General features: G+C 34.2%; 2 protein-coding genes across 4 annotated transcripts; one reads left to right on the plus strand and one right to left on the minus strand.

The window, feature by feature from the left end:
• The first annotated feature begins 572 nt into the window (after positions 1 to 572).
• Positions 573 to 1754, plus strand: LOC146957004 (germin-like protein subfamily 1 member 16). The gene is made up of 2 exons (XM_085733353.1): positions 573 to 738; positions 1002 to 1754. Exons 1-2 carry the CDS (start codon positions 621 to 623, stop codon positions 1550 to 1552), a joined length of 669 nt encoding a protein of 222 aa, XP_085589479.1. The 5' UTR covers positions 573 to 620; the 3' UTR covers positions 1553 to 1754.
• A 2531-nt stretch (positions 1755 to 4285) lies between these two features.
• On the minus strand, positions 4286 to 15717 carry SEC (Tetratricopeptide repeat (TPR)-like superfamily protein). 3 transcript variants are annotated; one of them, XM_085733379.1, is made up of 29 exons: positions 15319 to 15717; positions 14914 to 15059; positions 14708 to 14806; positions 14543 to 14593; positions 13914 to 14030; positions 13691 to 13747; positions 13023 to 13072; positions 12839 to 12958; positions 12435 to 12497; positions 12260 to 12338; positions 11362 to 11471; positions 10998 to 11051; positions 10832 to 10899; positions 10644 to 10746; positions 10266 to 10468; positions 9846 to 9942; positions 8266 to 8337; positions 8077 to 8153; positions 7861 to 7977; positions 7680 to 7764; positions 7427 to 7594; positions 6170 to 6280; positions 5996 to 6082; positions 5763 to 5890; positions 5569 to 5651; positions 5254 to 5359; positions 5001 to 5147; positions 4728 to 4848; positions 4286 to 4639 (listed from the first exon to the last, which is right to left on the minus strand). In XM_085733379.1, the coding sequence occupies exons 7-29, from the start codon at positions 13026 to 13028 to the stop codon at positions 4526 to 4528; spliced, it is 2319 nt and encodes a 772-aa protein (XP_085589505.1). In that variant the 5' UTR covers positions 13029 to 13072; positions 13691 to 13747; positions 13914 to 14030; positions 14543 to 14593; positions 14708 to 14806; positions 14914 to 15059; positions 15319 to 15717; the 3' UTR covers positions 4286 to 4525. The 3 variants fall into 3 exon arrangements, with proteins under 3 accessions (XP_085589505.1, XP_085589491.1, XP_085589499.1); XM_085733365.1 differs by lacking the exon at positions 13023 to 13072; XM_085733373.1 differs by lacking the exons at positions 5001 to 5147; positions 13023 to 13072.
• Positions 15718 to 15920: the final 203 nt, after the last annotated feature.

The following is a 15920-nucleotide window of genomic DNA, read 5'->3' on the forward strand; positions in this document are numbered from 1 at the left end:
TTTTAAAAGTCAAAATTTTGTTGTTTTCTATGAAAAGTTTCTAATTTTGAATAACTTAACTTGTGTCCTAAGAGCACAAGATAGCAAGACCCATAGATTTATTGTTCAAACATAAGCCACGTCATACTCAATTGATCATGATTGTTTACTAAAATCAATACTTAATCAATTTGTTTAAAATCAACTTTTTATTATTGTAGAACCAAACAAACATTTAAAATACTCCCTCCGTCTCACAATAATAGTCTCTTTAGCATTTTTTCTTTTTCTCAAAAGAATTGTCACTTTAGAATACCAATGCAGCATTTATTATTTTTTTCCATTATTATACCCTTATTTATTGAATTTCATCAAACTTAACTACTCCACTAACTACAATTAATAAGGGTATTTTAGTAAATGATATTAATTTTACCATTGAAATCAACACAATCAATCATTTCCTTAATAACCGTGCACAAACCTTAAACGACAATAATTTAGAGACGGAGGGAGTATAAAGTAGTCTATGATATCAATGGCTTCCCCCTTCGGCCCTTCCTATAAATAGATGCTTAACTAGCTAGCTTCCCACACAGCAACATTCAATTATACCAAGAACTTAAACATATACATACAAAATGGGAGTTTTTTACTTCATCGTTGCCTTATTGGCTTTAGCATCATCTGTTGGTTTTGCCTATGATCCCAGCCCATTGCAAGACTTTTGTGTTGCAATCAATGATACCAAAACTGGTGGTATATATTTGTTGTTCAATTGTTCAAAATAAATGAATACCTCCATGTTATTATAGTTTTTTGTGTATAAATGATTGCATATCTAAAACATGTGGTAAACTTGAGTATTTTATACACCTAAAATTATGGTAATCGATTTTTTATTTATTTATTTTTTGGTTAAATGATGATGAATTTTATGCGTCTATATTAACTAATTAGAAAGTGTCAAGAGTTTATTATATTAATCAAGTTTTCTTGTGATTTGGTTTTCTAATTTCCAGTGTTCGTGAATGGAAAATTTTGCAAAGATCCTAAGCTTGCAAATGCGGATGATTTCTTCTTTCAAGGATTGGGACCTGGGAATACTTCAAATCCACTCGGATCTAAAGTGACTCCAGTGGCGGTTAATGAAATATTAGGACTCAACACACTTGGTATATCTTTGGCCCGCGTCGATTTTGCACCAAAAGGTCTAAATCCTCCTCACACTCACCCTCGAGGTACTGAGATTCTTGTAGTTTTGGAAGGTACGCTTTATGTTGGATTCGTTACCTCGAATCAAGACAATAACCGTCTCTTCACCAAAGTATTGAACAAAGGCGATGTATTTGTGTTTCCAATTGGTCTCATTCACTTCCAATTGAACGTTGGTTATGGGGAGGCTATTGCCATTGCTGGTCTTAGTAGCCAAAACCCTGGAGTGATTACCATAGCAAATGCTGTGTTTGGATCTAAACCACCAATTTCTTTGGAAGTTCTCACCAAAGCTTTTCAAGTGGATAAAAATGTAATCGACTATCTTCAAAAGCAATTCTGGTACAACAATAGTTAATTGTGCTTGAACGTTGGACACGTGATTTCCTTAAGTTTGCCTCATGCTGAGTCTAAAATTTGACTAATATAGCAAATAAATGCATGAGGATGCAATATGGTTGTTTTCTTAATGTCACCTTTGTTTTGTGTGTACGTTAGCTTGTTTGATTTATCATGCAAGTATAATAAATAGTATTTTGTTCCTGCGTTGGTACTTCAAATTGTTTTTTGTCCTTACCACTATTAGAAACATTCTTAGACATGCTCTTCAAGATAGACGTACAATACATTATGCAGTTCATATAGAAGGAAGAGATACTGCATGCTCTCCCTCAAAAATAAAAATAAATGACGCATCTTGACCAAAAAAAAATGCATCTTGTCTCTATTTAAATTAAAGGACCCGCCTGCAGGTACCCGAAGTCATGCATTTGTACATTAGAGACCCTCTGATCGATCAAGATTGGAGAGTCCAGATTAAAACTCGTTAGTTTAAATTATAAAATAAAAAATCAAACTTTCGTTACACCATTAAGCCTTGCTAATCTTGGCATGTCACGACCACATAATATAATTTTGTTTTTTTTTTTAAAGAAAAGCACAGAGAAAGTTCACATGATATTAATTTTCAAGACAACAATTCATTTTGTAATAAAGATATTCGGTAAATGTTACTTCCTTTGGTCACATTTATAAGCAAAAAAGCACTTTTTAGGTTCATTCAATACCTAGTGTATTTGGTCTATAATATATACCTAATACACTAGTATTCAATGAATCTAAAAAGTGGGTTTTTGCTTATAAATGTGACCAATTGATGAGTGTAACAATATTCAAGCATTACACAATTTTTTTGTTGGATCTACGGAGGAAGCAATTGTTTTGTTGGATGCTAGGATAAAAAAACGGGTGTGATGCCCCTAATCTCTATACTCATTATATGGTTTCTACTAATATTGATTTAGTTGGTTTATCTTTTAATTTCATGTCCTTTTCAAGAATGGGGAATGTCCTTGCAATGCACAATAAAGTTGGTGTAATAGTTCTTTTATCGTATCAATGAAGTTTCTATTTTCCGTAAAAGAAAAAAAAGAACAATATTCAAGCATTACACGAGTGTAATGCCATTTTTATGACGGTATAGAGATATATGATCTATTGACATCAAATGTTAAAGTAAAAGCAACAAAAATTTACATGAATATGGTTGAGATTCTAATTTTCAAGTTGACATGAAGAAGCTAAAAACAAAAATATGTTTTTGATTTATTTTATCTCATATAAATAAATAAAAAATAATTAGATTAAAATGTTAAATTTTCATAGTTAAAACCTCGGGTTAAAACTTCCATGAAATAATATAATTATTAAGAAACACATTTGTTAAACCTCTCCTCCACCTAATCCAAAGCCACAAACCTATCCAAAGCCACAAAGTTTTAGATTTTCGAAATCCTATTAACACTAACAATACTATACATCAAAGTTATGGGAAATATAGCTGCAAGGTTGAATCAATTGTCAAAAAAAGTTTCAATCTAATGAAATGGATTAGTCTTCCACAACTTGAGGAACTAAGATTTTTTTTTTGAAATGTTGAGGAACTAAGATTGAATCGTGACTACACCATGTCTTGATATGAAGTGTCCGTCAGTGCTCCAAGTATAATTATATGAGAAAGTCTTGGATGGACATTTTTTTGAAATGTTGAGGAACTAAGATTGAATCGTGACTACACCATGTCTTGATATGAAGTGTCCGTCAGTGCTCCAAGTATAATTATATGAGGAAGTCTTGGATGGACACAAAACTTAAGTGTCTATATATTAGTGTTTGGACACAAACAAAAAAACACATATCCCTCAAATGTAAAATCATTTTTTTCTTTTTAAAAAAATATCTCTTTTTGTGTGTACCTAAACACTAAACATTTGGCCATACAAGAATAGCTGGGATTACATACATTAGATTTAGAGTAAAAAATACATAAACGAACAATAATAGGGCTAAAACACACACAAAGATTAGCCTACTCACGACTCATGTAATAGGAACAAAAAAATATAGATATCTTGAACCGACTCTAACTTCAAATTGTGATCCTTATATTTTGTATAATAATGAATGTTCGAAGTATGAAACAAGCCCCCCCGTGTCACATGATTTCTTCTTTAAATAGATATAGGATCTAGTATGAAACAATTACTTAGAATCTTAGTAGACTTTGTACAAACAAGAATCCACCGTGTGACATGATTTCTTCTTTAAATAGAAATGAAACAATTACTTAAATAGATTTTGTGAAACGACCTCCATGATGCTAAACCTTGTCTTATTTGAGATCTAAAATCCCATAATAAACTATGATTTTCGCGTTTTGGTAAAAAGAATAAAAATATTAATTTTTTTACAAATTGCCATCTTCATAAGCAATGAATAATAATCAATGCATACACCTTTCATACATACAAGTTTCTTGAATTTCAAAATTTTCGCATCTTCGTCAATACCACGTATCCAAACTTCATAGAACAAAAGCCTTTATAAAAATGTTGGGACAAATGCTGAAGAAGTTTTGTTTGTTTTTTATTTTAAAAAAATAAATAATTTAACTTTCAAAGAATTATAACATTTTCATTAGGACAAATATTAGCTATTAACCTATACTAGTATATATGACTTCTTAAATACGATATCAACCATTTAAAATTTTACCGACAGGAATGACTATTTAACACAGGCTCCGAAGGCACAGACCAAAAGCAAACATCTTCTAATAACATAAATATAAATACGTCACAATTTCTTCTTTTTTACTAATACAAGGCAACCCAACAACTGTAACCAAATACGCAACCCAATTTTGAGTAACTAAATTACAACAATGTATATTCTTTGGAATTTTTGGCAACCCTCAGACATGCGGGGTTAACTACAATTTCCTCTTGATTTTCTTATCTACATTCCCGTCTCTAATACGGTATTCCTATGTCTATTTATCATCTGGACATTCGTTATCATTTTCAGTGACCTTAAAATGCTGTGGCCGTTGACCAGAGCAATGCAGATTCCACATTTTAAAATATGCTCTGTCGAGATTTCTCACCTATAAAATTTTCAGCATAGAACTTGAGGTTAAGTAACTGTGTAGGCAACCGAAAAATTAAATTGTACAAAATATAATTTGAACTCACCCATCGGTTTGTGTCAAAGAGAGGACAGGTCAGACGCACAGATTTGAGCTTGTCAGTTAGAGCTTGAAGCTTTGGGCGATTCAGAGCAAGCGATACAGCTCTATCTTCATACTCTTTCATACTACATGGTTTCATGGAAGTTCAAAATTACGCATGCAAGAAATTAAAAAAAGAAAAATTCAACTTACAAGGGAGATTAGGAAGTCTATATTCTATATCATCAATTGAACTCAAGCAGCAACTGACAAAATATTAAATTGGAAAACAGCTCACCTGCTGACAATCATCTCGTCCCCCAGTCCAGTGGAAATACAGAGTGAGCCAGCAACCCTAGTAGCCATTTTCTCAAGAGGCAGAGTAACCATAGGCAGACCTGCCCATAATATATCTGTTCCTGTGGTATGTGCATTGCATAAAGGCCTAAAAGAAAACATAATCAGTATATGTATGTCCAACGAAAACTATTTAAGTGACAGAGCAACTGCAGACTGACGAAACAAAACAACATGTAGATGAGAAGAATTACGTGTCAAGAAATAAGTCTGCCAAGGAACTCCGTCTAATGTGTTCACCCTTCATTGCAACATCTGTGAAGATAATTTGATCAGGTTGTACCCCTTGTGCAGCAGCATCTGAAAGAAGTACAATAATTATAGAGGAAGTCCACAAAAAAATTAAGCAGCACATACAAATAGGAAAATAAAATCTCCCAGTGGTTTTGACATGGATAATGGCCACTGAAGAATTGATTAAAAAATAAACCCAAACATTGCAAAAACACACGCACATTTAAGTGCGTTGTGACATTTTGTGAAAGTATTATGAAAACAAACACACATACATGCCCTCAGTCTCATTTCTCCTGCTGCAGGAAATTTCAAGAGCCAAAGCGCGCTGTTGGGTACACGTTTAAGTATATTGCACCTAAAACAACACAAACATAAGCAGACATGTAAAGAATGATATGGCAAATATTGAAAACATTAAATACACATGGAAATCTTATCTACACAAGAAATAGCTTCCTAACATTACCATGTATTAAATATTTCAGGATCCATCTTGTAAAGTTGATTGAAGCATGCAAATAAAAACTTATCCTCAGGGAGACCATAATCTGATCGTTTGGGCTGACAGTTTGGATCTAACACATCCTGATTTTTCTGAATAAACAAGTTACCCGGGGCAAAGACATTGAGCGCCATGTATAGTCAACATACATACCTTACAACATGTACATAATTTCATCCAAGTTCATAACAACAAACCTGTTTATAATCGTTTACAAAGTAGCAATGCGGGAGATGGACAATCTTTTCAGAGTAGATATGTGCATACTGAAGAGGTGAAACAAACTACAAGAGAAGTAGCAATAATTCAGAAAGCATGTAAATGAGTAAATGAGTTAATAAGATGGCCTGGTAACACCCAGTACTACTAACCTCATCAGTGACCAAGTAATCTATGTATGTAGCTCCGGTTGTGCCAGGAAATCCCATATATGAAACTTGAACTGGTGCAGGTTTCATAGCAAATATCTCATTTCTTGCACCCTGAAAAAAGGACAATTGCACCATGCAATCAGAAATAACCAAAAGATAAAAAACATACCTACACAATTCAAAGCCTTTACTCAATAAGTAAGATCAGCTATATAAATTCACCAGGCCAGGATCTTGGTCTGGTTCCATATATATAAACAATCAAAAACTTTCACCCACTAAGTAGGATTAGCTATATTTATCAATTAGCTTCATAATGTCCTTTTATGAATTATAGTATGGACCAAAAATTAATTCACAGATAAAAGAAAATTAATAACTAGGGATTTATATTGTAAACAAAACATAACAGAGTAAAATGGGATATTCTATTATGTCATCATCAAAATTGCTAAGCATGATTAAACGTGAGGGACAACTCTATTTTAGCACAAAACCAACAGAGTAAAATGATAAAAAAAAAAAAAATGAGTTTGTTTTCAAGTTGGATTTGACATTGGCTGAAATTTCCTTCACAATGCCAGTCTGTAACCTCAATATTATAATATGGAGACTTGCCATTGGCATGCAAGAAAAACTTCACCTACGTGTATCCAAAAGAGCACTAAATAGTTTGAATTACAGTTTTTATTGGACGCCCTCTTAACTAATGGGATATTCTCCCTCTCTTCTATACCTTCCTTATCCTTACTGGTGCTGCTTCTATGAATATCCAGAGTAGACACTCAAACCACATGAGACAAAGCCATACCATCTACTATAATATTTGGAGCAACACTACCCTACTTCTTATCAAAGGATATTCACTAATCCTGTCTTGTTTTGTGTGACCACTCATATCATAGTATTCTCATCTTAGCAGCAACACTATTTTTATTTTCTTATTAACTATTTACAGTCCAACACTTAATTCCATACAATATTGTATTGTAAATCTTATAGTTGTGATAAAGAAATCTTTAAGGTTGAGTAATACTTTGTTGTCACATATTACATCTGAAGCATTCCTCCATTTCACATACCCTTCACGGATCAAAGTACTAAACACAATCAGAACTGAATTCAATCATCCATAAATATAACTTCAAATTAACAAACAAGTAAAACAAAACTAACTTTGACAGAAACAACATCCTTATTTATGAATTTTGATTAATTAAAAGATCATACAACAATAATTCAACATAAGGGAGCTACCTTTGTATAACCATTAAGGTTGATAAGGATTTGAATCTTATCCTCGTTGATCAATTTTGCTATCGTATCTGATGTCATGGCAGATACATCCACAAAGTGCTCTGCTTCAGATTGAATACGCTGTCTCCATTCAGTACCATCATTTGGACTCAAGGCATAACAGAATACCTATACATGTATACATTGTCAAAATACATAGAGAACAGAAGAATATTTGGAAGACAACAAGATTGAACAAAACCAAGTTAAATACCTCCACATTCTTTCTGTTGTGCATACCGAAAACAGATCCCATGAGATGTGACAATGGGTGGTTACCAAAGTCACTACTCACATACCTGCAGTCCAAAAATTTCCCATGTAATTAAAATTGTTACATATCTCTCACAAGGAGGGAAATCTTTCAGAGATTTTGCAAAGTAACAATCACATACCCAATCCTTAGTCTTTCATAACCTCCCTCCTGCTTGATTGGAATAGGAGCAGGATGGCTAAATGGTGGTAGAGAGAAACGAGATGCAATTACAGAGCAGTGTGCAGCATATTTGCGGCTGTGAAGAGACAAAGGACATTAAAACACGCATAGTGAGAATATCATAGAGCATTCCATTTGTTATTGAGTTGATCTTCTGTAAACAAATTAATTGTACCTAATTTCCAGAGCAAGCATTGGGTCAAGTGGATATGCTATGGCATGGAAAGGCTGGACACTAGGAAGAACTGACATCTGAAAAATAGAAAAACAAAATAACTGAGGAATATTCAAAGAAACACGCATGTTCATATTATAATGTGATTTATTAAAAAAATATTGAAATTGTATACGAATTGCTCGTGACATTAATTTGTCTTCTGATAATCCCTTCTACTTCCTTGAACATTTGATCACGATCCTCCCAACAACAGACACACTGCATTATTGCAAAAGATTATACTGAGATGCAAAGAAACTACATATATTACGAGACATTAGACGCAACGAACTTGTGGGGATAATGGAGTGATAACAAAGGAAATGCCCAAGACTAAACAATAACTAATAACAATGAGAAACAACCACGAACAACATATCATAACAATAAACGCATCATAGAAATAATGATTTCATTTCAATCATTATGCTGAATAGTATATCCAAAATCAAGATGATAGGAGAGTATCATGTAGTCCAATCAGGTCAAACAGACAGCAAGCAAGGTATACTACCATTCCATTTCAAGCGAATTGCCCAATACAACGACCACTTTCATATTTGAAAAGAATAGAATCACCAAGAATGAACCAGTGATTAAGGCAAAAATAATGGGTTTCTAACTTTGTAGTGAATGCAGAATTGCGCGGCCAACCCAAATTGCGCGGCCAACCCAAAATTTGGAGCGGAGCGGGAGCGGCGAGGGGAGCAGGCGCTATTTAAGTGACGTGGACACTAATACTAAAAAATACATTATTAATTAAGGACTGAGAAAGTATGAAAAAAAATATACTTAGCTAATATAAATGGAAAGTTAAGGATAATTAAATGATTTTTAGCATTGATATAAAATGGAATATATAAAAAGTTTAATATTTATTTCTAAATAATTAATATTCATATAATTTATACTGTATGAATAATTTATATTAAATATTTAAATACTTATTTACTAATACAAATACAAGTTATTATTTTGTTATTAATATTTTACTATTCAATTATTGGTCTGTTATTAATAAATAAGACTATATTCATCTAATTATGTTACTATTACTACCTATTGTTTTTTTTACCATTAAAACACTTCACATGTTGCTCTAAAAAAACAAAAAAACACTAACGTGTCTAAGTCCACTATACTACAAATCTGGTTATACTACCATTTTGATTGGCCTGAAGGGCCCAAATAAGTCTTCTTCATACTTAACCCTAGATCTCCTTCAAACATGAAGCACTGCAGCCGCATAAACAACCAACAACGACCTTCTTTCACTTTGCTTCTTCTCGTTTTTTTACAGAGTACAATCAATCTTCTTCACAGCTGTTTGCTTCTTTCACTTCTTCTCCTTCTCTTTGACCGTGAAAAAGGTTGAAGCGGCCGCATTGACCCCATGCTGCTCCGAACCGGTCACTGCATAGTGGCCCGCTTTGACCGCTCTCCACTTCCGACACGCCCCGGTGCAGCCTGGCTCGGTGGCGTTGAAATTTCCCGCTTCGCGCTGCTATAGCGGCCGGCGTAGCCGCTTTTGACAACAGAGGTTTCTAATAAGGTACACATCAAGAAAAATAATACAAGCTGCACACTTTCAAACACACACTTTATGATTCGAACATATTCTAAAAAATTAACAGTTTTTTTGATGAGCAACCATCATAAGAGATACAATAAACATTTACTTTTTAAACAGCTATTGACTAAAAAATAACAAATGGTAAACAAAAAACCTGAAGTGTATGTAGAAGATTGCAAGTTGCTTCAGGAAAGTCTGTACGAAGAATCAATGCCTGTCTGTAGCTCTTTACAGCCGCCTCTACATGTCCACTGAAATAAACAGAATTTCAATGAGCATGCAGTTTTGACAAAGTAAGTAACTAGACATCATAACGTTGACAGGAAATCACCAACAGATGTTGCAAGGGCGATGGGGGATTAAAAGAAGTTCTAGACAAAACAAGAAACCTAAAACTTCTGATGTGGACACAAGAAAAATAATCCCCAAAAGATGTCAGAAGATCCAGGCACAATTTCAATATTATGCTAAAAAGACATTTTATTTTAATTGAAGCTCACACTGCTAACGAGATTTTATAGTTTTGCTTCAGTTTCAATGTTGGAGGCATTGGGCAAAATAACAATTAGCATACCTATCCTTATAGGCAGAAGCCAAATTAGCATGAGCTTCAGCCATAGTAGGCCTGACGGTAATCGCACGTATGTAATCCTGGATAGCATCACTGACTCTACCAATCTCCTTATAAGTATTGCCTCTGTTTACAAGACCATCAGCTGCCAAGGGATCAATGCGGAGGACCTCATTGTAGCAAGATATGGCATCTGCATAATTCCCCTACAATATTGTCCAAGAAATAACTAAGAGCATAATTCCCCTACAATACTGTCAAAGAAATAAATAAGATAAACAACAATATATTTCTATCAACTTTTTCTCCAAGTTGATAATCCTTGCAGTTATCCTATGTTCTATCGTGGTTATATAGAACAAATGCTCTAGGTTTTCATACCTGCTGCTTATATATTATAGCAAGGTTGTTATACGGTGCAGATAATCCAGTGGTTACATTTAGTGTAGCTTTATAATATGAAGCAGCAGCAGCCACCATGTTCCTGCATTAACAATTTCAATCAAGTCAATTATCCCACATAACCCACAAACTACTACCATTAGCATGAAGATAGAGGGATCACATACCATTCCATGTATATATTTCCAAGATTGGTCAACGCTTGTGGGTGGTTAGGCTGTAACGAAAGGCATTGCTACATAGAACCAAAAAAAAAAAAAAAATTGAGTAGGAATCTAGTGGGTTGAAAGCATAATGAACTAATGAAAAAAATTTATCTAGAAAAGAACATACATTATAGCACTGGATTGCTTCCTCCACTCTGCCAACATCTTTCAGAGCATTACCCTAGAAAAACAAAGATAATGTTATCCAATTGCATCTAATCTAAAATAGCACATTTAGGGTCTGGCTTTTGTTTCCGAGTGTTGTTTCTGGGTTTCATTACAAAAATAGCACCTTCTTTTATTTACTATTTTCAAAGTTCTGTATGAAAAATCGTGAAAACAATTAAAAAAAAGATATGTTTCTGATACAAAACTTAAAAGACATAAAACAAAGTGGCCTTTCATAATTAAAACTGAATACAAAAAGTTTTCCAAAACGAAACCCTCAGCATTTTCAACTAAACAGCAAAAAAAAAAAAAAAAAAACCAACCAAATTATTGTAAGCTTCCAAAAATCTGGGGTCACATGCAATAGCTTGTTTGTAGTGTAGAATTGCCATGTCCAGTTGACCTTGCTCATAATGTATACTGGCCAAATTACCTGTAACATCATTTGTAACACAGTAAATTCAGTGCAACTAGCATGGATAGAGTTTACTAAATTGCAAGCCGTGGTAATTTGAATTAATAAAAAAAAAAAAATACTGGAACTGCCATAGATATCAGAATAAAGGACAAACAACTTTCACCACTATTCAGTGTTTTACTATTTCTGCATTACCATTATCAATATGCAGCAAAGCATGGTCAACTGGAAATATTATCAAGTAAGAACCAGCCATAACTATATATTGCACAAAGGAAGCCATGAGGAGCCAACATAACTATGAAACTCCTTCGTTGACATTAATAATGACATGTTTATCAAAGAAAGAAGCTTTGTTCCCTAGCAAGCTTTTTTTTTAAAAAAAAATATATATAAAAAAAAGCCAATCCTATTAATATAAATATGCAAACGAGTTATGATACAATACATCAATGACTGTTCTTTTTGATTCATGTTAACATTAGTGATTTTAGAAATAGACACACATCAACCACATGATACTATATCACAGTTTTGCAATGGTTATACAACTAATGGAAACTATAGCTTTTTCGATAGCAATGACTCTTCAGAATAGTTTTATTTAAAGCCCCAAATAAATCCTGGAGACCAAGGTCATCGATCAGTGTTTAGAACACCATAACCATACATTCATAAAGAAAAGGAAAACAAAATGATCTTCAAATGTCCATTTCTTACTATCCCATATCTTTGCACTGATCTTATACAAAGAAAATAAAATTAGCTGCAAACATATAAACAAGTAAAGCAACAGAACTCACCATAAGCCATGCCATAGTTTGGCCGTGTCTGAAGAGCATGTTGATAACATGCAATAGCTTCTTGAGGCATCCCTAAAGCCTGATGAAGGGGGAAAAAAAAAAAGCCTTTCAAGGATCCATCAATGCCGATCAAAATTCTAGTTGCATCCAACCTATCATATTCTTAACACGTTACCTTGTATACATTCCCAAGGTTCAAGTATGCATCAGGGAAGGAAGGTTTGAGTTTAACAGCTTCCTGAAATATTTTTAGAAAATGTAAAGTGAGAATATATAATGACAAATAGTATTGTATAAAAAGAAGAAAAAAAAAATACAGAATTAATCCTTGTTTCTATATCAGGAATTCATGATCCTGTAGCAAAAATAAATAAATTTTAGAGAAGACATCACACTAATACATTGCACAACACTAACATATCATGCACCAAAAGTGCAATTAGTAACTTCTACAGGTAACCATTAATAAGAAAGCAAAATATCAGAAGTAAATACATCATAGCTAATCGGACGGTCTGATTTATAAAAGGCACCTAACAGAAGTTCATTCAAGCATGTGAATATGAAAGTGAGGCAGACCTTGTAATACTGCAGGGCTCTGTTGAAATCACCAGACTCCATGAACAGACCAGCAAGATTTGACCATGCAATAGCAAAGGTAGGTTGTATACGCAATGCCTCGAGGTAACAACTGTATGCCTGCACAAAATGTTAGATTCTGACTATTTGCAGTCTTGCAGATGGAAGTTACAACAAGACCAACCATCATCTGAGTCCATGCTTTGAAGACAACAACTTCATATCTGTATCGAACTGTGAATTTGGACACAGTTCCACCCACCAATTATTTAAATCAGTAACTAAAATGTAAAAAAAAAAAAAGATGTAGGGAATAAAAGACTAAGTATTGAAGGAACCCTCCAGGCTTCCAGGCCAGCACATGGCCATTTTTATCAGGTAAAAATGGGAGACGAGTATGACCAATGGAAGACATTGGTGTTTTTCATTCTGGGAATCCCAGCAGAGAGATGTCTCAAACTGGAAGCCAAATTAAGAGTGTTTTGGCTCCAACATCAATGCAGTTCACCAAGATCGGGACTATTATTGTAGAAAACATCTTAGAAATGCCTAACCACCTACATAAAAAAAACTAAACAACAGGTAGAGTACCGCTCATACTGGGAATCCAGTAGAGCCTCATCTCAAACTGTGCAGCATAGAGAAACTGGACTGGCTATAGAGCAGGTTGGGGTATAACAAAATCCAATTTCAGATATGTTGCACTGTGGCAGAAAGGTCATTAAGAAAAGACTAATCTCCTTATCCATAAGATTTGACAGTTCATAAAATATTTATAGACTGTAAACAACAAAAAAATTCCAAAAGATACATATTCAAACATAAAAAAGCATGTCAAATGTTAGGACTTACTTCTTGGACCAACCCTTGAGCTTTCATTAGATTACCCAAGTTACTATGAGCATCAACCTGCAGAACATAGTTAATGACAACAAAAACAATGATATGTCAGCAAAGCTAGTAAAACCAAAGTTCAATTAATTAGAGAAGGAAGTAAAAGATTACACCCTATGCCTTAGAGATAATAACATATAAGCTTGGCTGCAGTTACTCATCAAACAAATAGTTAAATTACCATTAGAGGGTTGATAGCAAGTGCTTGACGACAACATTGAGCTGCTTCAGTAAGTCTTCCTTTACGCATGTATGCACTAGCTAGGTTTGACCATGCATCAGCAAAATTGGGACGAAGCTGCAGCAGCAGAACCAACAGAGGGATAAATATTGAAGCAACTAATCAAGAATGGCACAAAGCGTATAACATAGCAAAAAAGGAAGAAAAAAAAAAGCATCAAATATGGGGGAAATTCTAACAATTGAAAATGATAATAATTATAACATATATGCATAATTTTCTATTAATAATTGGCATCAAACAAACTCAAGGTGAGGCTTATATGGTTGTTTATAATAGTAAATTAATGACTCCAAACACAGCTAACATTTGTGACCTACCATTACTACCGACAGCAACAGTTAATAATATGTTATGAAAATTAACCAACAGAATCCAGTTTGTGTGTTAGTACTAAATTCATACAAGATATAGTCAATCTTATTTTTGGTTATTGGACAACAATATTTGGAAATGAAATACTATAGTTTAGAGTAATGATACAAAAAGATTAAAACTAGACCAAAGCAACATGTAAGTTCACGAAACAATTACATGACAAACTACATTTATAAATCAAGAATACATACCTCAATGGCAATCAAGTAATAGCGAATTGCAAGGTCAATGTTGCCTTTTTCCTGCAAAAAGGAAAGTTCAATTAATTCTAGAAAATGTACGTTATTCATCCACTACACACTAAAATAGTACAACACGTCCAACAAAGTTGTGGCACATTAGCAGCAGTGACCTACCTTCCATGCATTTGCCATATTACCGTAACACTCAGCAAAGTGTGGCTCAATCCTAAGTGCTTCTTCATTTTTCGCCACGCACATATCAAAATCATGCAACTGCACAACACAAGTAGTTCCACGCAATTCACGCAAAAACAACAAATCAGCACCAAGCATTATAAATATGAACCCAAACAAATAACAGACAGAATAGAAACATTTACCTGGTAATAAATTGCACCAAGGAGTAGTAAATTATCGGTGCGAAGCGGATTTCTCTCATAGACAGTGTTGCTATGCTCTAACGCTTTCTTATAACTTCCACTCTTGTACATTTGATGTGCAAGAGTCAAATGCAAATCTTCATCAACTGCACAAGTACGAAAGTACAAAATAACGAGTTCACCGTTAACCAATCATATTCCTCGAAAGTACGAAATTGATTCAATAAGAAGTCATAAACTGGAAATTGATAATAAAAAAAAAAATATGTGCTAAAAATCCCCTAAGAAACCCTAACTATGAAATTGAAAAACCAAAACCAAGTATAATTGGCGCGTGTGAAGAGATAAACCACAAGAAGCATCGATCTCGAGGTGAATTACAGTGAATTAAAATTCAAAACAAACCTTCACTAGAATCATGAGCGTGTAAAGGCAATAACGTGAGCGACGACGGCTCTTGCTTAACGGCGAACGGTTCAACGCGATCTCCGGTGAACGGCAATCGAGAGCTGTCGGATGAGCCAACAAGCTGAGAGTGGTGGCTGTAGTGGTGGCGATGGTGATCTCCCTGGACGGAGATCATGATTCCGGTGAACAGAGACGGAGAAGGAACGAAGGATCGGAAAGTGAATCAGTGAACGAAGAAAGGGAACATGAAAGGAATTGGATCGGGAGAGGAGAAGAGAAGAGAAGAGAAAATTCTCAGACCCTAATTGAGAGAGAAAATTCTCGAGGGTTTCTTCTTCTCTACGATTTTGGAAGATGTCTATGGGAGGTGAAGTTTCTGTTAAGATCGGTAATGACAAGAAAACGCGAACTCGAGAAGGAGAATTGTTTTTATAGGGAGATGAGAATCTTGGTTCGGAAGAGATCTGGGCCGTCGATGTAGGAAAGATAAAGACGCAAATCACGTTATCGTTCGGTAAAGTGAGGTTTCATTTCTGACTGACACGTAAACACGTTTAATAATTTATTAAAAATATAATTCCATATATATTTTATTCATT

Source organism: Medicago sativa, chromosome 1, assembly GCF_051527215.1.
Source record: "Medicago sativa cultivar Bolivia chromosome 1, Bolivia_mono, whole genome shotgun sequence".
NCBI lineage: Eukaryota > Viridiplantae > Streptophyta > Magnoliopsida > Fabales > Fabaceae > Medicago > Medicago sativa.

What these genes read in the sequence shown, in the direction of transcription:
- SEC (XM_085733365.1), bottom strand. Translation starts at nt 15,496, where the DNA reads ATGATCTCCGTCCAGGGAGATCACCATCGCCACCACTACAGCCACCAC. An exon ending in ATTACTTGATTGCCATTGAG is followed by an intron (nt 14,031 to 14,542) that starts GTATGTATTCTT and finishes CTGCTGCTGCAG; the next exon opens with CTTCGTCCCAATTTTGCTGA. An exon ending in CTCAAGGGTTGGTCCAAGAA is followed by an intron (nt 12,959 to 13,690) that starts GTAAGTCCTAAC and finishes CATTTTGTGCAG; the next exon opens with GCATACAGTTGTTACCTCGA.
- LOC146957004 (XM_085733353.1), top strand. Translation starts at nt 621, where the DNA reads ATGGGAGTTTTTTACTTCATCGTTGCCTTATTGGCTTTAGCATCATCT. An exon ending in CAATGATACCAAAACTGGTG is followed by an intron (nt 739 to 1,001) that starts GTATATATTTGT and finishes TCTAATTTCCAG; the next exon opens with TGTTCGTGAATGGAAAATTT.